Below are 26813 nucleotides of genomic sequence, written 5' to 3' on the forward strand. Positions count from 1 at the left end.
CTGTTTCCCTGCCCCAGCCAAGTGGCCCAATTTAGGCAGCTCCCCTGCTCCATTGCCTCAGGCACTCTGCTGCCATGCAGAAATGAGCAGGTTACTGTGATTCCAGTTCCCTCTCTCTATTCCCTCATAGCTTCAGGGCTCTATTGCTGTGTGAGAGTTTGTAGGACTCCTGCTTTCTCTGCCTTCTACACCTGTGTGGAGTGGCTTGGGCTGGGTTTGTTCCTATTCTGCAGCTTCAACTGACTATGGCAGAGTTACCAATTGTTGGGTTATTCCAAGTTCTGGTGATTATTGAAGATGCTGTATTACCTGGGCCATTTTCTCCTATTACCCCAATGAAACATTTTCCTTTATCTTTTCTTTATTTTAAGGAGATTTCTTTTTTTTTTGTATGTGTGGAGGGATTGGGAAAGGGGTGGAGCATCCTTTTCTCTACCATCTTAGTTCCCAGCATACAACTGCCTATTAGATCTCCCTTCCTCAGAGTACTGACAACTCAGTGGTTGCTGTCTCAATCAGATATTATTGGGGGAGGGGGAGTTGGGAATGATATTTTAGAAGACTGTAAGCTCCTTGAGGATGGGAAGTATTATTTTTCATGTTTATTTCTTCCTCAACGTTTAGTATAGTACCTTGCACATAGTAAGTATACATTTAAAAAACATTTGTTTTCTCTTGTGAGATTGACGAAAAGGGGAAATAATCCACTAAATTCACAAGATTGAGAGCTAGAAGGAATGTTACAGGCCATGTAGTCTAGAACTGGAGAAAAGTCAAATAAAACAACATGGAGGTTTTCTAGTCATAGAAGCATACATTTAGAGCAGAAAGGGGCTACATAGACCAGTGGTTCCCTAACTTTTTTGGCCTACCGCCCCCTTTCCAGAAAAAATATTACTAAGCCCCCTGGAAATTAATTTTTTTTAAAATTTTAATAGCAATGAATAAGAAAGATAAATGCCCCTGTGGTCATCACCGCTCCCCTGGATCGCTGCAGTATCCACCAGGGGGTGGTAGCGCACACTTTGGGAATCACAGATATAGACCATTTAGTCCAAAATCTCATTTTACAGAGGGGGAGACAATGAGGTCCAGGGCGATAAGGTGACTTTCCCAAAGTCATTTTTGTAGTATACATCTATAGCTTGGAAGAGCGACTCCAAGATATCTAATTCAATGTGCTCATTTTACAGAGAAGGAAAATGAGACTCAAAGAAATGATGTAAATTAGTCACAAAGATAATAACCAGCACCTTTGTCCTATAATTTCATCTAGGTGGCACTGTAGTGGATAGAGTACCAGGCCTGGAGTCAAGAAGACTCCTCTTCCTTTGTTCAAATCTGGCCTCAGTCACTTTATAGCTGTGTGTCCCTGGGTAAGTCACTTAACTGTTGATTTCAGTTTCCTCCTCTGGAAAATGAGTATCTCTGCTAAGAAAACTCCAAAAGGGGTCATCAAGTCTTGGACAGGACTGAACCATGATTGAAAAACAACAACCTATTTCTTCAAATCATGTTCCTTTCCCCCTGTACAATACTGCTGCCCTTTAATAAGTGAGTACTGAATGGAATGGTTTGCAAAGTGCTTTCTTCCCACCAATGCTGTGAGGTAAGTGGTGCCAGGATTATTATACCCACATATTGAGGGCTGTCTTCATGGAGCCTGGTTAGAAATGCAATCTGGGCAACTCTAGGGAAGCTTTGAAGACAGCAGAAGGGCTACTTCTAGCCCTGTGTGATTCAGAGACTTGCACTGTGAGATGATGAAGATTCCCATTATTGGCCACGAAGCTGGAAGAATCGATGGTCATAAAGTATGACAGGACCATTTCTCAAGAGCTGAGTGAGGGAGAGGTTGCTGGCCCCATTCCTTAACCCTAGTCACCATACATATCTGCTAAAGTATATTTCCTGCCTAGGCAATCTAGCATTTGGGTTGCTTCTTTAATGTTTGCTCTTTCTGATTTGGGACGAATACGTATCTCTTCTAAGACTGACACATCTTAGAGCCATGTTGGTGAACCTACGGCACACATGCTGGAGGGAGGTTGCTCCCCTCCCCCTCTCCACATGCATCTGAGGACATTTCTCACATGACCAGCCCCTCTGCCGAGCAGCCCAGTGGGAGTGCTTCCTCCCTCCCCTGTCTGGGGTAAGATGGGTGGTTCACATGGGGCATGAGGGTGCAGTTTGGATCCTCTGTCTCTAAAAGGTTCACCATCACTGTCCTAGAGTAAAGGCAACCATGAAAGTTCAGGAGGCTGGAAGGATGGACTAGAGCTCAACAGAGAAAGGGAAGGAGGGCCTGGAAACTACTCCAGGGCTCTAGGAAAAGATGGCCACAAGCCAGAGGATCAGCCCAAGCCACTATTCTACTAGCAGATACATACTGGGAGTTATTGTCCTAACATCTCAATGCTGACCTGAGGTGATATGTAAACTGACAGACTAGCAGCCCTGCCAACCCTTTTATTTTCCATTAGATCATGAGCTCCTTGAGGGTAAGGAAATGTGACGGATACAATTCCTGGCACCTAGAAGGCACTTAAGTGTTCATTGACTGACTGATTGACTATCAGCCTCCAAGAAGATTCTAATAGTAATTATAAGTTAAGGTGCTGAATTCTGTTGTTTAGTATTTCTTTTGTCACTTTGACTCATCTATGAGGCAGACAAAAAAAAATAGGGCCCCGAATTCATCTTGCTTCTGCAATTACATTATGAAATTGCTCAGGTTTATGCCCCTGATTAGAGAGCAAAACTCTCTAATAATGGGATGGGGGATGAACTCTCAGGCCTGTGCTTGGAAAGATCCCTCTCTCCCGTGTGGCTCCCATTGTGTCCTCATACCACAAACAAAGATACACCTGGAAATATGTGGACAGATTCAACCACGAGTGTTTATGAAAAATGATATTCAATTTGGCACATATATTGTTTAAGAGAATACGTTTTTGAAAAACACAAATGGAAGTAAGGTTGGGGCAGGCCCTACCTCACTTGTTTCTCTTAGTACAGCACCAGAAATAAAATAGACGCAGCCTCGGGTGTGTCCCTGCCATTGGACAAGCACCATCCTTCTTTCCTCTTCCTCCTCACAAGTCTCCACACTGACTTCACTCTTCCCAAACATATCTCAGGGTTTAAAAAACACCGTACCTTCTGTCTCAGAATCAGTATTGTGTATTGGTACCAAGACAGAAGAACAGTACGGGCTAAATGGGGTTCAGTGACTTGCCCAGGGTCACACAGTTAAGAAGTGTCTGAGGCCAAATTTGGACCCAGGACCTCCTGTCTCTAGGCTGGGTTGTCAATCCGCTGAATCACTTAGCCACCCTCTCAGGGTGTTTTGTGGCCAGACAACCCCATGCCAGTGGTCATTATGCTTTTGTATGCAGCTTGGTTGGGGAGCTGAGCTCTGCCCTTTTGAATATGCAGAGAAAAGTTGGCAAGCCTGCTTCCAGGAGAGTTGTGATATGTAGAAGGGAGACTTTGGAGCTCAGGTAGACATTTTGTCATTGATTTCAGTCTGCTAACCCTGGGGGCAAATAGGAGCCTCTTTGATTGGTGGTGGCTGCCTAATTGGAACTGGGGGTAGATTCCTACAGCACCAGGGGACCACTGCCTTGGCTTCTTCTCTTTGTGTGGCTACTTCTTGCCTGATGGTGCTCTTGTGAAAGAAGCGACACAACGAATGCTTCCTTCAGTGGTCGAAATGAAAACCCAGAAAGAGCCGAACTTTGAAAGAATCTAGGAAGACCTGGGTGAAGCCCATGTCTTTTGGGGAAACTACAGTTGTAAATGAATTTGAAAGTATTATTCACACGCTGGAAGGACTTCTGAGTACCTTCCATTTATCTGGAAAAGATGAAAGGGATTGGAATTTGGCGAATGCCACCATTCGATTCATTCAATCCAGCTCGAGGATCTCATTGTTGAGTCATTTTCCAGTACTTTGTGACCCATCTGGGGTTTTCTTGGCAAAGATACTGGAGTGGTTGGCCGTTTCTTTCTTCACTGGTTCAGTTGTGTCTGGCGATTCTTGGCCTCGTTGACCATAGCATACTAGGTCTTTCTATCCCCCATCATCTCTCACAATCCATCCAAGTTTATATCCTTCGTTTCCATGGCGTTCTCCATCCATCTCTACTGTCCCCTTCTCACTATGTAACCAAAGTATTTCAGCTTCCCCTTCAGTATTTGACTGTCTAATGAACAGTCTGATTTGATCTCCTTCCTGTCCAAGAGACTCAAAAGTCTTCTCCAACACCACAATTCAGAAGCGCTGATTCTGGGCTGCTCAGCTTTCCTTAGATTGGAAAACCCCAGCTTTGACTATATGGACCTTTGTCACCAAGGTACTTGCCTCTTCCACCCCACCCTCCTTTTGAGGAAGTTCTAGATGTGAGCCAATCATTAAAACAATCTGTAGGGAGCCAAGGTGGTAGACATAATGAGCAAATGAACTTGGGAACAAGGAGTCTAACTCCTCTTGATAAAGAAAGGTTCCTCTCCAGCCTGAATCCAGTCTAAACCACATGCCAGGGTTCCCTTAATGGAAAAGGGAGTGGTGTAACCTCAATGGGCCCAGCAGTGGTGCCTCAAGATTAGATGTATCCATTTTATAGGTCAGAAAACTGAGGAACAAAGGGTACAGAGACACAGTCAGGTTCACCAAGTCAGAGCTGAGAATATATGAGCCTTGGTTTTCCCACTCTTAACCTAGTGACATCATGCTTCCTCTCCTATATAGCTGCTCCTTCAGGACAATGATGAATTTCCCTTAAATTCCCTAATTATTTTTCTTGTTCCACAGAGAGGGAGATTGAGACAGGTTGAGACAGATTCTTGGAAACCACTGTTCCGAACCAAAAAGGATGGGAGAAAAGAGTGAACTCTGCCCTAACTGTGGGCACAAGCCCAAGAACTTGAGAGAACCATGAGAGAGAAGGCTGGTAGGATTATGGGCTTTGGGGGCCAATTTGGAAATAGTTTGTAAAATATATACAGGTATAGACCTATGCCTTCACATCCTATCCCTTAAGCCACCTTGATGCTAGTGCCTCCCCTCGGAGATTACCTCCAATTGAACACGTATGTTTCTGTTTCTGTATATGTATATGTGTATAGACACACACACACACACACACACACACACATCTTGTCAATAGTTGTTTGCATGTTCCCCATGAGAATGTGAGTTTCTTCAGGTCAGGGTCTGTTTTTGCCTTTCCCTCTTTGTAGCTTCAGTGCTTAGCAGGATGCCTGACACATAGTAAGTACTATTGCTAACTGAATGACACATACAGAGTTATTCATGCAGAATTTTCACATATAATTGTTCTTTTTCCACTTATTCTCACCCAAATAACATCACCTCCTCAGGGAAATGACCATGAAGACTTGGGAGTGCTGGGGAGAGGGAATTTCCTCCACAGGTAAGTATGCATTTTGCTCAGATTTCCTTAAGTTGGAGGGGGCAGAGAACTTTAGTTGCTTCTGCCCCAAAACCACACAGCAGAGAAGATAGAGAGAAGTCTCATGGAGAGACAGGAGAGAGGGATGTGGTCCTGTTGTTTAACCTTGGATTCTACTGGCCCCGCTCCATGCTTTTCTTCCCAAGGTAGGAGGCAACCTAGTGCTTGGCTGCTGTTTCTACAACAGAAAGTGAGCGGAATAAATGGGACTAAAACTTCATGGTTTCATAAGAAGTTGGGGAGAGAAGGATGGGCTGGGCCACCAGCTGTGGCCTTTGGTTAGACTACTGAAATCCGATCCATAGTGCCTTTCTTCCTCTTGCTTCCCTGGCGTGGGGGTAGGCAGCCCCCCGCAATCCAATCCAATCACAGTTTCGGTTTGTCTTTTGATTCGGGGTAGGGCAGAAGATACTCGACCCCTCCATTGAGGCCATCGTGTCCTACAAGTGGGACCCTGATCCTTAAGAGGCTTATTTGTATCTTCTATGTTCCTTGAAACTATTATAATGTGCATGCATATTTGCAATAATTTGTGTCTCACATTAAAAAAGCATGGTTTGGGACCAAGAGGGTTTTCCTTAGCTCAGGCCAGGATGGGGGCCAAGCTAATTGGAGAATTTCTTCAGACTTGGTGATCACTGGGATGTTTGCTCATCAGCCTGCTTGTGATCACAGGGGGGACTCTTAATCAATCAATCAATCAAATGACAGCATTTATTAAGTACCTGCTAAGTGCCAGATGCTATGAACCACCTTGAAGACATAAAAACAAAGGTGAAATCAAGTCAATGAGATACTAGATGGAACCATCACCAATTCATTTACAAAACATTAACTAAGCACCCCTGTTTAGTAAAAGCCAGGCGTTGTGCTAGACACTGGCGAATCGAAGACAAAAATGAATAGACCCTGCCCTCAGGGAACTTGTATTCTACCAGAGGAGATGACAAGTCTTTTTATAGTGCTTACTATGTGCCGGACACCATGCTAAGCACTTATATAAAATTTATCTGGAGACAGACAGAGACAGAGAGAAAGACAGAGAAAGAGAAAGTGAGAGATAGAGAGAGATAGAGGGGGAGATAGAGAGATGGAGAAGGCAAGAGGGAGAGGGAGAAAGAGAGACAGAGACAGAGAGAGACAGAGAGACAGAGACAGAGAGAGACAGAGAAAGGGGTTTCCACCTAAGATGGAGGCAAATCTATAGGAGACCCTTTGGGACCTGCTCATGGGAGACAAGAAGACTGACCTGAGCACAGACATTTTGCATTGACCTACCACATGGAAGCAGCCAATACCTTAACTCGGGTTATACGTAGCCTTGGACACAGAAAATTCAAGTCACAAGCTTGCTCCCAGGACCTTGGCTTCTCAGGACTACCCTGCTAAGCTGGATGTAACATCTAGCCTGCAATCTTGGACTCCAAGATCCTCATGGCTAGAACTCCCAAGTCAGGGGCGCCTAGAATGGAAAATGACAAATGAAACATCAAAATCCTGAACCTGCTTTTTGAGGCCATGTGGCTTGGAGCGGGGTGGCCCATAGGCCTTTCTCCTGCTTTACTACCTGGTGGCTCCTCTGTTTGAGGGAATCCCTTACTCCTGGACTCGGCAAAAAAGAAAATAAGACTGTCCTGGTCAGGCAGTATTAAAATGTTCCAACTATGTAGCCAATAGAAAGAGGCTGCTGCCAACCCCATGTTAGGCCAATGTGGAATGTCCACCCATGCTCCAGCCCTCCTGTATCCCAGCAGACCCCTGGGGCTTCTCACGTGGGTGCTTCTAGCTTAGGTGATCTGAGCATGCATCATACCTTTTATGCAGAACTAGTTAGCCATATTCTAAGAGGACTATTTTCTACAAGTAGACTTTGGTTTGGGTTTTCACATAAATAAATGGCCGCTTCCTTTAACGAATGGCTCCATCGAAATCCGCCATTGTTCTCTTCTAGGACAGTTTATCATCTACAGTCTAGGGTGGTTCAAAATGTGCACATACATGCAGAATACATGCCAACAAAATACACAACAAATCTGAAGCTCTTGGCTAGGGAGGGCATCAGCAGGGGAGGGATCAGGAAAGGAAGTCTTGAAGAAAGTGAGGGATTCCATGGTGGGAAGGTGAGAAAGGAGCACGCTCCAAGTATGTGGGACCCCGAACGCAAAGGCACACAGATAGGAGATGGAATCCCACATGGGGGATTGAGAGAAGAACCATAGCGAATAGGAAGGAGAGTAATGGAAAATGAGAATGGAAAGGTAGACTGAGGCCAGGCTATAAAACATTTTAAAAGCCAAACAATAGGGGGAAGCTGGGTGGCTCAGTGGATGGAGAGCCAGGCCTAGAGACGGGAGGTCCTGGGTTCAAATCCGGCCTCAGACACTTCCCAGCTGGGTGACCCTGGGCAAGCCACTTGACCCCCATTGCCTAGCCCTTACCACTCTTCCGCCTTTGAGCCAATACATAGTATTGATTCCAAGACAGAAGGTGAGGGTTTAAAAAAAAAAGCCGAACAACACATTTTCTGTTTCATCTTAGAAATAGTAGGCATTCACTGGAGCTTATTGTGGTGGTGGTGGGGGGGGGGGGGTTGATATGGCCAAATCCATATCTAGGGCAAATACCTTTTTTTAAATTCTTGCCTTCTGTCAAATAGAATTGATATCAAGTATCAGTCTCAAGGCAGAAGAGCAGAAAGATCTAGTTAAGTGTTTTGTTAAGTGACTTTCCCAGGGTCGCCCAGCTAGGAAGTATCTGAGGCTATATTTGAACCCAGGACCTCCCATCTCCCCAGGTCTGGCTCTCTTCCACTGAGTCACCTAGCTGCCCCATAAACTCTCATTTGACAGAGGAGAAAACTAAAGCCCAAGGAGCTTTAAGTAACTTGCCCAGAGTCACACAGCTAGAAAGTGTGAGGCAATATTTGAACCCAGAACCATTCATCTCTAGGCCTGGTTTTCTATCCACTGAGCCACCTAGCTGCCTCACCTTCTGTCTTAGAACTGACACTAAATATCAGCTCAAAGGCAGAAGAGTGGTAAGGGCAATGGGAGTTAAGTGACTTGCCCAGAATCACACACTTAGGAAATGTCTTGAGGTCAGATTTGAACCCAGGACCTCCCATCTTCAGACCTTGCTTTATATTCACCGAGCCACCTTATCTGCCTCACAAATCACTTTTGTAGCTGTTCAGAGGGTAGACTGGAACAGAGAGGCAGTGAGGCCATTTGGGAGGCCATTGCAATAGTTTTAGGCAAGCGTTGACAAGGGACTAGACCAAGGTGGTGGCCATATGAAAGGAGAGGATGGTATAGATTAAGAGCTATTGTAGAGAGAGAAACAGTAAAATTTGGCAACTAATTGGACACACGGGGCAAGGGAGTGAGAGTGGTTCCAAATACTGTCTGATAACTTAACAAAGAAACAAGCCAGGAAGAGGTATGAGTTGGTGTGTTTGCTCAGGTAACCACCCAAACACAAACCAACACCCCACCTGGCTACATAGGCATCTTAGAGCTAATGTCTCTGTGTGTGAGAGCATACGGACACACATTCCCGTGGTGTGAACAACTCAAGTTAGAAGGTCAAATAGGATATATTGGATTTTGACATCTTTTGTTCACTCGTACCTTAAATGAGTGCTCTTTGGTGGCTTGGTTTTGCCATCAAATAGTAGCTGCTAATGTTGGGCATTAAGTGGTCAAGTCATATCATTTCTCTCCCCATTGCTTATCATTTTCTATTTCTATCCCATTATCTATTTCTATTTCTAGCGATTCTATTTCTATTTCCATTGCTATTCACATAGCGACTACCTGAGTTCACGTACCCATCCCCTCTCATGGCAATGGTCTCTTAACTGGTCTTCCTTCTCATTTCTAACCTCTCCTTCAAGCAGCTAGTTGACAAAATAATTGTTTTCTTAGCCACAAGTCTTCTGTGCTACTCCTTTGCTCAAGATCCATCAATGGCTCCCCAGTGAATCTAGGATTAAATGCGGACCCCACTAGCACCGAAGGCTCCCTGCTCCCCTGCCCCCAAGTTTGCTAGCCTTATTGACACTACTTCTCATACAAACTAGACTACCTTCCAATTCTTCAAGCCCGATACTGCATTGCCTTCGTTTGTGCAGTCAGAAAAGTTGCTCTCTATGCTTAGAATGTCCTCCCTGGTGTCATCTGGCTCTCTAAATAAATGGCTTCCTTCAGGGCTTAGTTTATGCGACGCCTTCTCTGTGAAGCCTTCTCAGATTCCCTCCTCCTCACGTGACCCCCCTCCCACTAGCTGTTAATGCTCCCTCCGTCTTTCCTCAGTTTTTCCTCCTACTATTTGTGGACACACTGAATTAGCTCCCCACAGAATGTGAGCTCCTTGAGAGCAGGGAGGTCATTGTTTTCTTCTTTGTATCCTCAGCATTGGGCACATGGCCTCGTACAGAGCAGGTAATAAAGGGTTGTAGAAGTGAATGGGCAAATGTCCAAGAGGCCGTTGTTGGTGGCAAACTCTAATAGATACACCCACAGATCTACACCTATGTACAAACAGAGGTGTAGACACAGAGGCACTCCCATGGAATGGCAAATACATCCAATGAATAAAGTAGGTGTGTAATAAAGTACACATACATTAAGGATAGGAACGGACAAAGCATGCCGCCATCATTTCCCACAGAGTTACACCCACCGTGTATGTGTGAGGACGTGTGAGCGTGCCCATACCTGTGAAGTATGGGGCCGGCTGAATGAGTGGCGGAGGGGCAGAGGATAGGTAAGGGAGCGGGAAAGTGAACAATTGGGCAAAATCCTTGCCATTCTCCCATGACGTCTTCTTCATACTTTCTAAAAAGCCATTGGAGGTGGGGGCAGCTGGGTAGCTCAGTGGATTGAGAGCCAGGCCTAGAGACGGGAGGTCCTGGGTTCAAATCCGGCCTCAGACACTTCCCAGCTGGGTGACCCTGGGCAAGTCACTTGACCCCCATTGCCCACCCTTACCAATCTTCCACCTATGAGCCAATACACAGTATTGACTCCAAGACAGAAGATGAGGGATTAAAAAAAGCCATTGGAGGGGAAACTAGGCGGCTCAATGGATAGAGATAGGAAGTCCTGGGTTCCAATCTGACCTTAGATGCTTCCTAGCTATGTGACCCTGGGCAAGCATGCCTAGCCCTTTCTGCTCTTCTGCCCTTGGACAGATATTTCATTTTGATTCTGAGATAGAAGGTAAGGGGTCAGTTATTTTTTTTTAAATAGCCATTGTAGTACTTTGGAGAATTTGATCCTCTCCCCTGAGAAAAGCTGCTATTTCTGCAGAGACTTGGAGGGACGAAAGGCTCCACTAGGCTATGGAGAAGAGGTGAAAGGGAGGGGAATCAAAGGACCTCGACCATCCGCCCTCTCGTCTCCTGTGATGGTCTCTCTGGCTAATCTTCCCCAGATTCGAGGTCTTAGCGGTCTGCCAGGAGAAGGAATTGAGCTGAAGAAAGAGAAGGAAACGATACAAGTGATTTGGAGGGGTTTAAAGGTATGAAGAAGGCCAGCGAGCAAATTTGTGTAGGAGAATTTGGGAAGAAGTTCAAAGGAGCAGAAAAATCATGGCGGCCATAGAAACTCCCGGGGTCCTTCTCCCAGCTCCCACTCACATCTCCCTCAGGGTTCGAGGGGTGCTCCGAAAGGATGCTTTGGGCTCCAGCCCCCATTCCAGTGGGTCATTGTCCTTACTGCCTGCAGAGGACCCAAATGACCTCTCTGGTGATGCCTTTCAGCCCGTGCATGAGTGAGGCAGAGCTGCACAAAGCCATCAGGCTCACCCTCTCTTGCAGAGTCATCCCAAAGTCCAATGGCAAGGCAGGTGGTTGATGCATCGTCCGGGATGCGGTGGACCTTTGCATCCTTCGATGGCCGATCAAGCTCTAAGCACTCCAAGGGCGCCCGTTTCAGTCACACCTTCACGGCCACTAAAACAAATGGTTCTTGTCCACCCGATCCGCTCTCCTAACTCACTGACGGATGGTTTGAGGCCCACCAGTTACCTTCAGCCTGGTCGAGCCCACCAAGATGGTTTGCCAGGGGGTGGCTGCTGTATATGCCATGGCTCCTTGGAGTCAGAGGGGAGGGTTGGAGGGGGCGAGTAGACATCAGAGGAGGTGTTTTTCTTCATACCCCACCCCATATCCCAGCTTGCCTCGGTGTCATTTAATTACTTAGCACCAATTATATTCAATTTACTGAAAAGATATAGCAAGAATGGACACGTAAAACACCCCTCTGTGGAGAGTGGGCGCAAACCTCAATGTTTGCTATAACATAGTCACCCCATTGAGTTTGATTCATCAGCTGCTACCGAGTGGCCAACAGGCCACTCCTCGCCAGGCTCGGCTGCCCTCAGACTCTACAGGAATTTGTTTCTGGACCTCTGGTGGCTCTTCTTCTTTTTTATTTTTTTTAAACCCTTAACTTCTGTGTATGGGCTCCTTGGTGGAAGAGTGGTCAGGGTGGGCCATGGGGGTCAAGTGACTTGCCCAGGGTCAAGCAGCTGGGAAGTGTCTGAGGCCGGATTTGAACCCAGGACCTCCTGTCTCTAGGCCTGACTCTCCATCCACTGAGCTACCCAGCTGTCCCCCTTCACCTTCCATTTTATTTTTTATTTTTGTTTTAAACCCTTAACTTCTGTGTATTGGCTCCTAGGTGGAAGAGTGGTAAGGGTGGGCAATGGGGGTCAAGTGACTTGCCCAGGGTCACACAGCTGGGAAGTGTCTGAGGCCAGATTGGAACCCAGGACCTCCCATCTCTAGGCCTGACTCTCAATCCACTGAGCCACCCAGCTGCCCCCTGGTGGCTCTTCTTCAAGCAGGTCACTGAGCCCTCACCAGGCTCGGCTGCCAGCAAACTCAGCTCTGGGCTTCTGACCCTCTGAGGCATTCGGAGTGGCTCTGAAGTCAGTAGCAGCAGTAACGTCATTTTGTGTGACCTGGTGTTGGCTTCAGTGTAAAATAAACCCCACGGACCCAGGCCCTACTGTCAGGAGATTTAATAACACAGAAACACAAACAAGGTACACACTGTGTCTAGGTTGGTGGCTCACTGCATAGATTGCTGCCTCTGGAGTCAGAAAGATCCAAGTTCAAATGTGGCCTTACAAGTTGTGATCATGGGCAAGTCACTTAACCTCAGTTTCCACATCTCTGAAATGGGGATAATAATAGCATCTATCTCCCAGGGCAATGATGGGTCAACTTTTTACAGAGGGGGCCAAAGGAAAGGCAATGCTCCTCTGTCAGTCTGTTTCTAAGGCGACTCTTTCCAAGTTTCATTGTATTGTCACCTACTCGTTGTGTTCATCAGATTAGGAAGAATGTCGCTGGGCCTGATAGAACATTTCAGGGGGCGCATCTGGCCTGCGGCTGTATTTTGCCCCTCACTGTCCCAGGGAGTTTGCAAAGCTCTGTAGAAATGCTACCTAGCTACGTAAGCCAGATTTGTGTGTGGAAGAGGATGATCTTACAGGAGAGGGCCTCCGAGCTATGCTCTATGCAGATTAGCAGAAGGAGCCGGGAATATTTAGCTTGAAGAAGGAGGACATGGTAGGAAGCAGACTCTAAATATTTAATGATCTCTTGTGTGAAAAAAGAAAGAGAGGAGCTGCATGGACAGTTGGATGTTGTGTCAGGAAGACTCAACTCTGTGAGTTCAAATCCAGCATCAGACACTTACTAGCTATGTGACCCTGGGTAAATCATTCAACCCTGTTTTCCTCAGTTTCTTCATCTGTAAAATCAGCTGGAAACGGAAATGGCAAGCCACTCCAGTGTCTCTGCCAAGAAAACCCCAAATGGAGACACAGAGAATTGGGATACAACTGAAAAAGAACTGAAGCACATGTGAAAAGGGATTTCTTTATACTTGCTCTGCTTGGCCCCAGAAAACTAGGAAAAATAAGCAAATGGTAGAAATTTCAGCTTTGTCTGAGGGGGGAAATGTCTTAGGAGTGGAATGAGCTGCCTAGAAAGGTTGGATGACTATTTTTTTCTTTTTTTTAACCCCTCACCTTCCATCTTGGAGTCAACACTGTGTTTTGGCTCCAAGGCAGAAGAGTGGTAAGGGTGGGCCATGGGGGTCAAGTGACTTGCCCAGGGTCACCCAGCTGGGAAGTGTCTGAGGTCAGATTTGAACCCAGGACCTCCCGTCTCTAGGCCTGGCTCTCAATCCACTGAGCTACCCAGCTGCCCCAAAATACACTTTTATTTGGCATTCAAAGTCCTTCATAATCTTGCTTCCAGGCTACCTTGCCAGCCTTATCGCATGGCTCCTCTTCATGAACTCTATATTCCAAACTAATCACTTTGTTGTTCTTCTTCCCACATCTTCCCATTCCATCTCCCACCTCCAGGTCTTTGTAGAGTTCTCCTTGCCCAGAATACACATCCTTACATCTAAGACAGTGCTGGGCCAACTTTTTACAGAGGGGGCCAAAGGAAAGGAAATGCTCCTCTGTCGGTCTGTTTCTAAGGCGACTCTTTCCAAGTTCCATTGTATCGTGTCCTACTCATCGTATTTGTCAGATTAGGAAGAATGTCACCGGATAGAACATTTTAGGGGGCCGAATCTGGCCCATCACTGATCTAAGAGTTCCTTGCTTCCTAGCTTAAGTGAGACCTCTCACAGGACCCCCTTTCTGATCCTCAGCTACTATGCCTTCTCCCACAAAAATCAATTTCTTTATCTTTTCTTTATTATACATGTACATATATGTACATGTTGTATCCCTGTTAGAATGGAAACTCCTTAAGGGCGGGGAGAATTTTCTTCTTTGTACTTCCAGTGCCTAGCACATAGTAGGTACTTAATGGGCATTTGCTCACTGTCTCTCGATCACAGAACTATTTGGGACACTAACCCCCCTCCTTGACTCAGAGATTTGGGGTACATTATTCCCCACCCCGGGTTTTAAGGGGAAGCATGGTGGAGTTGGTTCCTTTGTAAAGGCTAATCTGACTGTTTTGTAGTCAAATGGAGTTGGGGTAAGAGAGGCTGGTCTCCAGGCCAAAGGATTGTGCCCAGAGTCTCTGAATTTCACAATATGTGAAGAATGGAATTTCTGGGCAAGTAGAAGCTTTGCTACCTAAGTCAACATTGGCTGCTGGGGAGCATCTCATCATCTCTCCCTGGCCTATCATGGCAGCCCCCTGCCTGGTCTTCCTGCTTCAAGTCTCTCTCCACTTGGAACCGGCTTCCATTGGGCCTCCGAAGAGATTTTCTTCGAGCACGGGACCATCGACGTCATTCCCTTGCTCTGACCACTCCAGTGATGGCTCTGTTGGATGTTCGAAGCCCTTCCCAACTGGCCCCTTCCTAGACTTACTCCCCTCCATGCATCCTACAATTTGATGCATTGACTTGCTTTTCCTCGCAGGCCTGGCTATCCCCAACACCCAGAATTCTCTCCTTCCTCAAGTCCAACTCTTAAAATGAGCCCCTCCAGCTGCTAGTGCCAATCCCCGCCCCAGGTCACCTTCCATCGCTTCTCTATCTCATATAGACACCGACAGACGCCGAGGGTTGGCTCCTTCACGAGCATACGAGGAATTGGCTGAATTTGCACACAGTAGGCATTTAATAAATACTTGCTTGCTTGATGTCTAACCTATTGAAGGGAGCATCCCCTTCTCAGGTGTTGTTCTTGAATACTTGGGAAGTGGATAACGCAAATAGATTCCCACCCAAACAACGGCTTTGTTCTATTTCAGGATGCCGTACGTCCACCATCGAAGAGCAGAACCTCAGAGCTGGTTTCATTTATTAAACGGCAGACAGCCATCTGGTATCCCTAGTCCCGTCAGTGTCCCGGAGAGTCTGAGGGTGGGAGATTCTTATGAAAGGCAGTCCCTTGCTGGGCCCTTAATTTCAGCCTTCCAGAATTGGTAGGCAGCCTTTACAGCCTTCCAAATCCTATATTCTGTTGGTAAGGCCTTGGGGAGCCCAGACTCATCTTTACACAATGAAAAAGCCTTCCAGGAAGAACTGCTGTTAATTATAATTCGGTGCTTACATATTCATTAAAGCAGGCTCCCCAGGGACCTCTACAAGACAACACTTTGTTAGCCTAATTCTAATTAGTCACTGTACCTTCAAGCAATAGAACTTCAATGCTTGGAAAGCGATTTGACCCAGTCTTTTTATTAATTCCTGCTAGACTTCTCCCCAGTTAGTTTTAACTAATGAATTCATATTTTTCCTTTCCCGATCTGGTGCTCTTACCAATGAATCGCTCCAGTTCTAGCCCAGTGTGACAGAAAGACAAAGAGATAGGAAGAGAGGAACGGAAGGGGAGAGGGACAGAGGGACAGAGAGGCAGAAGAGGGAAGGGAGAAACGGGGGGAGGACGGAGAGAAGCAGATGGAGGAGAGAAGCAAGAGTAGGGGCAGAGATACGCAGAACCAGAGGGAAAACTAGCAAAGACACAGGTAGGGTGGGAGGGCCAGAGAACAGAGCTGTAGGGGTGGGATGGCAGAATGAATCCCTATAGGATGCGCAACTAGAAATAACACAATCAGGGGGCAGCTGGGTAGCTCAGTGGATTGAGAGTCAGGCCTAGAGATGGGAGGTCCTGGGTTCAAAGCCAGCCTCGGACACTTCCCAGCCGTGTGACCCTGGGCAAGTCACTTGACCCTCATGGCCCACCCTTACCACTCTTCTGCCTTGGAGCCAATACACAGAAGTTAAGGGTTTAAAAAAAAAAGAAATAACGCAATTGGTTTTCTTCTTTCTATCATATAAAACGAGGATCACATTTATTTATAAAAGCATCTAAGTCAGGAGCAGCTGGGTAGCTCAGTGGATGGAGAGCCAGGCCTAGAGACAGGAGGTCCTGGGTTCAAATCTGGCCTCAGACATTTCCTAGCTGTGTGACCCTGGGCAAGTCACTTGACCCTCATGGCCCACCCTTACCACTCTTCTGCCTTGGAGCCAATACACAGAAGTTAAGGGTTAAAAAAAAAAGAAATAACGCAATCGATTTTCTTCTTTCTGTCATATAAAACGAGGATCACATTTATTTATAAAAGCGTCTAAGTCGGGAGCAGCTGGGTAGCTCAGTGGATGGAGAGCCAGGCCTAGAGACGGGAGGTCCTGGATTCAAATCCGGCCTCAGACACTTCCCAGCTGGGTGACCCTGGGCGAGTCACTTGACCCCATTGCCTACCCTCACCGCTCTTCTGCCTTGGAGCCAATACATAGTATTGACTCCAAGATGGAAGGTGAGGGTTTCAAAATAAAAATAAAAGTAAAAGCATCTAAGTCAACAGAACTGGAAGAAATTCTTCCTGACTCTTTCTCAGATCAATCTGTCTCTGGCTTTACAAGAGAGATGAAGTCGATTCCATATTTTTTCTTTTCCCATTCTTTCCGCAGTCATAAACCTAGTGTTTGAGGATTTGCTCGTGTTCAAATTTCCACTTAACAAAACATCTAGGCCCAATCGTGCTAAGGGGCTTGACCACCTTTGGCTGTTTGGTTACCACATTCTTCCAGAGTTGGGGAGGCCCTCTCAGCATCATGCCTGAGCTAAATCAATGGAGAGCCATTCAGATTCCCGCTTAATTATGGTCTAACGGCAGGAGAAAATCATTCTCTTGATTTCTCTACAATGTGACTTGAACTCAGACTCTTCCCAGGTTAGGATCTGTCTTGAGAAACTCAATGCACTAAACCAGGGGTTCCCAAACGTTTTTGGCCTACCGCCCCCTTTCCAGAAAAAATATTCCTCAGCCCCCTGGAAATTAATTGTTTTTAAATTTTCATAGCAATGAATAGGAAAGCTAAATGCATCCGTGGCCATCACCGCCCTCCTGGATCACCGCAGCACCCACCAGGGGGCGGTGGCGCCCACTCTGGGAATCACTGCACTAAATCAAGGTTCATGGAAGCTTCGTTTTGCAAACCCCCTCCTCCCCACCATCAAACTCAGTATGCCGAGTGATTTGGGTTGTTTTGAAAGGACTTTATTTCATTATTTTTGTGAAGATTAGCTGAAGATGAGGTGGGGACAGATTGCTTGCTGGCAGAATGTTCTATTCTCTGCCTTGGGGAGCGGCCACAGAAACACGTGCTCATTTGGGACTTAATGGCAAGCTTTCATCCCAGATACATATGGGGACTCTTGGGGCCTGCAGTTGCATTCATGGCGTTCTGGGTAATCGATAAAGTCTGGGACAGGTAAGCCAGATAGGATCATCAGGGATTTGTTCCAGATGGTGAATGTTGGACAAACTGGGAGGATGAAAGAGACATTGAAGGTATGAAGGTGGAGAGAGTTAGCTGGGTCATAGAAGGAGAGCATATTGTTGTCATAGTCTAGGAGGACTCCAACCCGTTTCAGCTGAGGGGGTACATCCACCAGCATTTCCTTGTTGTTGTGCCTCACAACAAAGTTACTGCTGCATCGGGAGAAGACCCACGATGATGAGTTTTTGCCAATCCATTCATTCTTTGGTGCTGACTTGTAGGCAACACCAACAGCATACCTAAGGGCAATGGAAGGGAGAAAGAGGTATATTCATTTATTCATTCATTCTTTTTTTAAAAAAACACTCACTTTCTGTCTTAGTAGCAACTTGAAGACAGAAGGGCATGGTCTAGGCCAGTAATGGCGAACCTATGGAAACACGTGCCGGAGGCAGTTGCTCTTCTCCCCCTCTCCACCATGCCTGAGGACATTTCTTTCATCACTCGCCTCTCTGCCCAGCAGCCCAATGGGACCGCTTCCTCCCTCCCCTGCCTGGGATAAGGTGCAGGGCTCACGTGCATGTGAGGGTCGCAGTTTGGGCACTCAGTCTCAAAAATTCGCTATCACTGCTCTAGGCAATCAGGGTTAAGTGACTTGCCTAGGGTCACACAGCTAGGAAGTGCCTGAAGCTACATTTGAACTCAGGACCTCCCAACTTAAGGCCTGGCTATCTACTGAGCTACCTCTCTGCCCCTATTCGTTCATTCAGTAATTTTCATTGAACTCCAATTATGTGGCCAACCTTGAGGTAAGCACTACAAGAAATACACAGGAAATACATCGCCCTCAAGGAATTTCCAATCAAAATTCTGAGAAGCTGATACTGATATAATCGTTACTTAAGGGTCAGTGCCCAATAAGGGGTCTTCCTAGTCTCTCAAGTGAAGCATATCCTTACATGGATATTCACTGGGAGATGCCGGTGCCTTGGTTTACTCATCTATAAAAGATGTCCCTCCCAGCTCCAGACCTCTGAGTTTGTGTATGACCTTGGGCAAGTACCTTTCCCTCTCTGGATCTTAGTTTCACTAGCCTGTGAAATGTCAGGGGTGCATTTAATCACTTTCCAATGCTGAGATTCAGCCATGAGGGGTTAAGGTGGGGGAGGGAGCAGCTATTCTCTCCTGCCTGTCTCTCTTCTTTCCCCACCCCCAGCACTGAGCCTAGTGAATAATGGGAAAATATGACCTTCAATGAATGGCTATGGCAGGGCCAATAAATCTGCTGCAGTGTGCTTAACATAATGTCTGCTCTCTAGAGTTTTCTCTAACCCTCTCTCATGATGTGAAGAAGGAAAGAGGTTTCACTTTGTAGAATTTTGTACTTGCAAATGCTAGCCTTGCTCACTCTGAAGAGCACAGATGACTTAATATGACTTGCTACGGACCAACCGTATACACAGATACATGTGTGTGTGTGTGTGTGTGTATACTGAATTAATATGCAAGGCCACGTGAGCATCTTGGTGTTCTGGGAAGCGAATTCCTTTTCTGAATTAGCATTCCCCCTATAAAATCCCAGGAGGGAAAACCCTGTGGGCATTTCTGTAAGGCCTTGCTTTGATTTCTCACTTGAGAGAACAACCTAAGGTTGTCCTCTGGGCACCTGCCAGATAATTGGCGTGTATCCCTAAAGTGTTTGCTTTTCCTTGCTTTCCCCCTAAAACCAGCCAAGGTCTCCCTCTCTTTTCATAATAACCTCATAGGTTAAGAGTCTCTCTGGATTTAGACAGCCCTGAGCATTAATAAGACCCTCCTTCCTAGCCACCGTTGAGGAACTCGGGAAACATTACGGTCCCATCTCTCTCAACTGATTATTGTACTCAACGACCCCAAGGCAAAGACCCAAAAAGCTAAGGTGGCAAATAACCAATCAAATCCCAGAACCCTTGACAAGGAGAGAGCCTCATTACCAAATGCCAGAGCTGGGACTTTTTCCTGTATTTAAAAAAGCAAGTTAGGTGGCAATCTTGGGCAGTGCCAGACTACCGCCCCAATTCAGATGTGTTTTTGATGGACTAAAGCATCCCACTCCCCTCTCCAGCCCTCTTGAGGTCTCAGTTAGTTGTCCAGAATATCCTTTAATAAATCTTTGCACACGTGCACCTTGGCCTTAGTTTCCTTTTCCTCTTCCTACCTTACCACACAGTCATTTATTTGGGGAAGTATTTGTTGCCAAACGAATGAAATGAAACGGATCAAATCTCATTTTTAAGCTCAGACTCAAAGGGTGCTCATTCCAACTGCTGTAGTGAGAGGCCCTACTTTAAAGAGGCCTTGGCCAGTCCAGCCTACAAGGCTACAGAAAGCCAACTGGGGTATGGGGAGTATGTCTGTGCCTCACACTCAATTCAGGAACTCACAGGCCAACACAAACGAGATCAAGTATCTGCGCCTGACAGGAAGAAATCCCTTCAAGCAAAGGCTTGAGTTCAGGAGTATTCTAGAAGGAATTCTTGGTTGGAGATGGACTCATTGATGACAAACCTTTTAGAGACCGAGTGCCCAAACTGCAACTTTCCGCCACATCTGAGCCGACCCCTTACCCCAGATAGGGGAGGGAGGAAGTGCTCCCATTGGACTGCCAGGCAGAGGGGCAGGTGATGTGAGGAATATCCTCAGGTGTGGTGGAGAAGGGGAGGAGAGCAGCCCCCTCCAGCAGACACAGGCACATGTGCCATAGGTTCACCAAAACGAGACTAGGTGCCTTCTAATTCTTAGATCCTGTGATTCTCAGTCTCCTTCACTGGCTTCTCTTACTCTGTCTATACCCTAAGTGGTACTGTTCCCCATGACTGTCCTAGGGCCTCTTTTCTTCCCTCACTGTCATTTTTCTTGGTGATCTCATCTACTTTCCATGGCTTCAATTATAACCTCTACATATTTAACTCTCAAATCTGTGTCTGCAACTCTGACTCTTCTAGGCATGTAGGTGGTGTAGTGGATAGAGGGCTGGGGCTGAAGTTGGGAAGTCCTGAGTTCAACTCCCATCTCAGCTCCTTGCTAACTGTCTGACTCGGTAAATCACGTGGCCTCTGTTGACAGCCTCACTTTCCTTAATAGTAAAACTGGAATAATAATAGCATCTACTTCCCAGGGTAGTTATGATGATCAAATGAGATGATATTTATAAAGTACTTGGCCCGGTGCCTGGCACATAGTAGGCCCTTAATAAATACTGATTTCCTTCCTTCCCTAGTTCTGCACTTTTATTTGCCTAGTGTATATCTCCATCTGAATGTCTCATTGACACCAAACTCAACATACCCCCAAACTGACCCGATCACCTTTTCCCCAAAGCCACTCTCCCTAACTTCTCAATTTCTATCAGTTAAATCAGAAAGGTTAACCGGTCACCTTGGGTTCATGCAACGATGCTGGGTTCCTCCCTCCTCCATTGACCTCGACATCCAATCAAGTCACCAAGTTGTAGAGATTCTGCCTCTGCAATTTCTCTCTCACATCTGTTCTTTCCTTTCCACTACTACTGCTTGGCAAGTCCATAAGGACATTCTGGGCCCACTGAGGCAAAAGCAGCCAGAAAAGACATATTTGCAGATCTACCTCAAGACTCTGGCAAGGACCAGTCTGACCTTGCAGGTCTACAAATCTGCTTTCTAAATTGGCTCAGAACATCCTGACCAGCTAACTTACTGTCACAAACCTTGAGCTCTATCTCTGTGACAAGTGGCCTTGGTACTTTTGTACTTCTAAAGGAATCCTTATGTCAGCGATGACAGACCAAAAGAAGCTTTGAAGATTACTAGTGATGAAGTGCATGTACTCCTCAATGCAGGTGACACGTGTGTACCCTAACTGGCACCAAGGACATATGCTCTTGATATATTATTTTCTTTTGATCATAAAGTGTAGAAACTGTATAAATATTGGACCTATATGCTCAATAAAATGGAATCTCTGGAGAGAACCAGCTCTTATCAATTGCTTGTATGCTAGTTCAGGCTCTCATCACCTAATTCTCTGAATTACTTCAATAGTTTCCTAACTAATCTTCCCAATTCCAGGCTCTGATCTTTCCGATCCATCTCACGGACATTCTAACACGCAGCTCAAACTGGTTTCACTCTTATCCTCAAAAACTTTCAATGGCTTCCCATTTCTAACTAAATAATACCTGCCTTATTAGTTTGCCATTCAAAGCCTTCTATGATCTGGCTCCAAGTTTTCTCTCCAGCCTTCTCCCATACCTTTCCTTCTTCATGAACTCTAAATTTGGGTCAAACTGTCTACCCAGCATCCCTCAAACATATCCATTCCCAACTCTGTGCTTTTCCTCAGAACATTTTCTATGCCTGGAATGCCTACTCCACCTCGATCTATGCCTGTTAATAACAGCCCATGCAATGCCTGGCATATCACAGGTCTTAGCAAATGACTGTCATTTGATTGGCTGATTAGATATCCTTCAAAGCCCAGAATAAATGCAGCTTCCTTTCTGATTTCCTCCAGACTGATATAATCTCTCCTCTTATTTTGAAATGCCAGGCACTTTGAACTTACTTTATGAATCTGTTACTTGATATCATAGTTATCTTTATCTAGCTTATCTCCCCTACTGAGGGAAAAATAGACCCAGTGTCTTTATTTTTTCATTTTCTTCTTTGTTAGGTCTTCTTCCCCTGTTGCCTTCTTAATGCAAATATCCCTCAAATTCCATTCTGAGTTCTCTCTTCTTTCTATATTCCCTGGGTGATTTTGTTCACAAAATATCAGCTATCACCCTTATGGCTTCAGTTTGTTGGGTGAATAATATGCTAATTCATCCACATGTCTCCCCACTACCATCATCCATTAAAATGGTAAACTCCTTGAGAGTAGAGATTGTGTTTTTTCTTCTTCTTTGTATGCTCGGTGCCTGGTCCATAATAAATGCTTGCTGATTGACTGACTGATTCATTCACAAGGTACTTTAAGGTTTCCAAAATGTTTAATGGGTATTATCGTATTTGTTCTGATTAAAGAAATAAAGCCATTGCTCTTTGCGTAAAGAGAGTCAACGTTCCTAACTTACAAGAAACCAGAGAATGAGGCGTGAGCTCATTTTGGCTAGCTTAAGACTCCAAAAAGTTCTTTGGGAAATGAAGGACAAAGATGAACCCCCAAAACATTACTACTCCATATCAATTCGAGAGAAAATAACTGGAGGGGCAGCTAGATAGCTCAGTGGATACAATGCCAGGTATGGAATCAGGCGGACCTGGTACAAATCTGGTCTCAGACACTTTCTAGCTGTGTGTGTGACCCTGGGCAAGTCACGTAACCCCAATCACCTCGCCTTTGTTGCTCTCCTATTTTCGATGCGATACTAAGACAGAAGGTAAGGGATTAAAAAAAGAAATTGGAGATTACCTTTTTGAAAGCTGCCTTAAATCAGGCCACCAGAGAAGTAGGTTGGCATTCAATTCTCCAGTGCAGGTATTCCTAACTTGAGGTGTATACATTTTTTTAGAGAGCATTTTGATAGGCATGTGTCAATGCGATTGATTTCCTTGGTAATTTTACAACTTTTATACATTGTAAAATGCTCTCTTGAGAAAGGGTCCACAGGCCTTATCAGACTGACAAAGGGGCACAGAGAAAGGTAAGAAAAATCCACCTCCAGCCATTCTCTGCTCTGAATCTTGTTTGCCCCCACCACCGTCTCCCCAAAGTCTGCTTTGGTTCAGCACACCCATTCGGTATTAACTGGATGATCACCCACTTCTGGTGACTAATATAGAGATAAATAACCCCTCCAGAAAGAACCTAGAAAGCTCTGTTTAAAATGATGAAATCGCTGGCAAAGAGACATTAGGGACACAGGTGGTGTTTTCATCACTGTTGCTGATTGAAGGCAGGGGCTCCGGAAGAGACAGATTTGGGAAGTGAACAGTTGGTTAAAAAGGGACTGTTTTAGAACAGGATTTGGCTGACCAGATGGCCTTCAGCAAGTATTTATTTCAAGGGCTATCACATGGAGGAGGGACGAGACTTATTTTGTTTGGTCCCAGAGGAAAGAATCTGGCCGAAGAGGTAAAAGGTGCAAAGAGGCAAACTGAGGTTGGGAAAAACATCCCGATTTGAGCTATCCCGAAGAGGGAAAGTCTGCCTTGGGAGTTCGTGGGTTTCTCCAAGCAGAGGCTGAGTGACCACTAGTCTGGCAGGCAGGTTTGTAGAAGAAATCCTCGTTCAGGTACAAGTTGAACTAAGATGGCCTCTGATGGCCCTGCCAACTCTTAGATTCTATGGTCTTATAGATGCTCATAAAGAGTAGGAATCCGATGCCCATTTTACAGATGAAAACTAAAGCCCAGAGTGGGAAAATTACTTATTCCAGGTCACACTGTGAGGTAGTACATGGCAGGGTTGGGACTAGAACTCAGCTCAAAGGCCACCTACTTTAAATTCTTTATTTTATAGAAGGAGAAACCAAGGCCCAGAGAGTAGAAATGATGTGCCCGAGTACAGCCAAGTAGTAAACAACAGAGGCGGGATTCTTAACCTCACGTTCACCAGGGCCTTGGAGTCCAAATCCAGGGCACTTTCCATGGTACTACGCTGCCATCTGGTTATTTACATACCATGTTTGTTCTCAGAGTTGAGAAAAAGCTGGAAAATAGTTTCTGAAGTTGTTTTTATAACATTTCTTGGATTCTGTCCTTCTTTGCCCCTTATTAGGGGACTATTATTATTGTTATTATTATTATGCCCCTAGGACAGTGATGGGCAAACTGTAGCCCGCAGGCCAGATGCGGCCCCCTGAAATGTTCTATCCAGCCGCTGGACATTCTTCCTAATCTGACAAATGCAGTGAGTAGGAGACACTACAATGAAACTTGGAAAGAGTCGCCTTAGAAACAGACTGACAGAGGAGCGTTTCCTTTCCTTTGGCCCCTTCTTTCAAAAGTTGGCCCAGCACTGCCCTAGGACATACAACTATTATCCCACCTGCCAGGAATCTGACAATAAGGGCACAGAGAGGAAGGAAGGCAGTCAGACAGAGCTACTCACCAGGTTGAGGACCCCATGACTATCTCCCAGTAATGGCAGCCACTGTCAAGGAATACATTCCCTGTGGCTCCATAGCAGCCGGTGCCACTGAACCTTTCTGGGGTGTGGCTCTTCTTCAAAGAGCTTTCATCTTTCTCCATTTGTAAGCCATCATTAGAGATCTTCAACTTCTTGTGAGTCATTTTTGGGTCCAGCTTAAAGGGCTGGCCTGCCAATGGAAGAGGAGGACAAGCACAATCAAACAGTTAAGGATGCCAAGCAAGCCAGTCTGGTGTCTTAATCCCCAAGGAATAATTTGTCAGGTTGCCTCATTCTTTGCAGTCAATGAGTTGAATACATACATTAGCCCATTGGCAACATCCACGGGAGGTATTATTATCCCCATTTTATGGGTGATGAAACTATGGCTCAGAAGCAAAGTGACCCAGCTAGGCACCAGGGGTGGGATTGATAGGTTCATCAGCTGGAAGGGTTCTCAAAGGTCATCAAATACAACAGATGAGTAAACCAAGGCCCAAAGACAAAAAGTGCCTTGCCCAAGGGAGCACAGCTAGTTGAGTGTCAGAGGTGGGATTCAAGCTTAGAGCTCTACCCACTCCAGGCCCAAAACTCTTTCCATTATACCACATTGCTTTACTAAGTGCCTAAATTGGCCATTTTTCGGATTGCTAAATGATCATAAGAGAGTAGACCAGAAGGTACAAATGAAAAAAAACAAGCATTTACTATGTACCTACTATGTGCCAGGCACTGGCCTAGGGGTACAGATTCGAAAAATGAAGCAATCCCTACTAGCAGAGAGCTTACATTCATGAAAACAGAGCACTAGATCTGCCATAATGAGCTTCAGGGACCGCCATATTTTTAAGAGTTTTCAGTTGTCACGAGAGGCAGCCAGAGAGCTGGCCTTAGAGTCAGGGCCCTTCCTCTGACACATACTGGCTGAGGAATCCTGAGGCCTTTAAGATTAGAAGTTGCAGAGCAGGGGTTAACCTGCATTTCTAGAGAGAGCTGCCTCAGAGGAGGTCGCCTTATACCAATGAAACCATGGGTCTAGATATCCTTCCCCCAAAAGAAGATCCCTGCCCACCAACAACCCTATAGCAGTAAGTACATCGCTCAAAAAAATCCCATTGCCAGTGTCCAAGAGCCAAAGGTGAACACTACAAGCGATGATTGCCTTCTCAATGCTGAATTGACAAATGAAAAAAAAAAAAAGGAAAAGGAACCCAGTACGGGAAGATTCCCACTTTATACGCCCCGTTTAGTATTTCTTGACCTTTTTTTTCTATCCAACATTGCTCTGGGTTGGGATCCAGTTGGATATTTGGTTGGGAGAGAAGCGAGCCTGGAATTTTCCTCATAGGAAAAAATAAGGGTAACGATGATGAACATTGTCTGCTGATAGAACAAAAGGACTTAGAACTCAGCTATTGAGCAATTTTCCTCTTAAGTCTCTCCACTTTGCCCCACTCTCTCATCTGCAGAGCAAAGAGCATATAATCGGGCAGTTTGGTAGCGAGAGTGACCAATGAACAACGGCTAAGGATGAGAGAAAGCCAGCCAGGCCCCTAGGACGTACTGTTTGTTTTCAGTCGGGTCGGTTCACTGTTCCGGCTGCCTGCCTGGTTTATGGCTTTGACGAGAAAGATGTAACGAGTCCCACTCTGGAGTCCGTGCACTGTGTAATGGTTCTGTTTAATGTTGGGCACAATCATCCAGCTATCCACAGAGTTATACAGGCCTGAGGAAGGGGAGGGGGGGAAATAAGCATATTAACCAGTAAATAATCAAGACAGGGGAAAACAAAGTCACATGGCAAACATATCACAAGCCTGCAGATGGCTATGGGAACTCAGTTTTCCCCTCTGCATCCTAGAAGGCCCAATGAGAGAACATCCCCCTGGGTACCCTTTTTTTTTGTTCCCTGGGGTCTGGGCTATGCCAGGCTCCTTGCTGCAAAAACCCAATACAGCTGCAAGAAAGTTTTGTGACCTAAATGCTGGACTCATAAATGGTCACCCAAGAACATATCAGGGACCAC

General features: G+C 45.8%; 1 protein-coding gene across 1 annotated transcript in view; it reads right to left on the reverse strand.

Moving 5' to 3' along the window:
• Positions 1 to 17459: 17459 nt before the first annotated feature.
• MID2 (midline 2) overlaps positions 17460 to 26813 on the reverse strand; it is a 38894-nt gene continuing 29540 nt past the window's right edge. Inside the window, exons 5-7 of the mRNA XM_044682560.1 lie at positions 26352 to 26513; positions 24770 to 24977; positions 17460 to 17997 (exon numbers count right to left, since the gene is read on the reverse strand). Of these exons, the coding sequence (XP_044538495.1) occupies positions 17595 to 17997; positions 24770 to 24977; positions 26352 to 26513 (773 nt within the window). The 3' untranslated portion in view covers positions 17460 to 17594. The remainder of the gene's footprint in view (positions 17998 to 24769; positions 24978 to 26351; positions 26514 to 26813) is intronic.

The sequence above is a fragment of the Gracilinanus agilis genome, chromosome X, assembly GCF_016433145.1.
Source record: "Gracilinanus agilis isolate LMUSP501 chromosome X, AgileGrace, whole genome shotgun sequence".
Classification (NCBI taxonomy): domain Eukaryota; kingdom Metazoa; phylum Chordata; class Mammalia; order Didelphimorphia; family Didelphidae; genus Gracilinanus; species Gracilinanus agilis.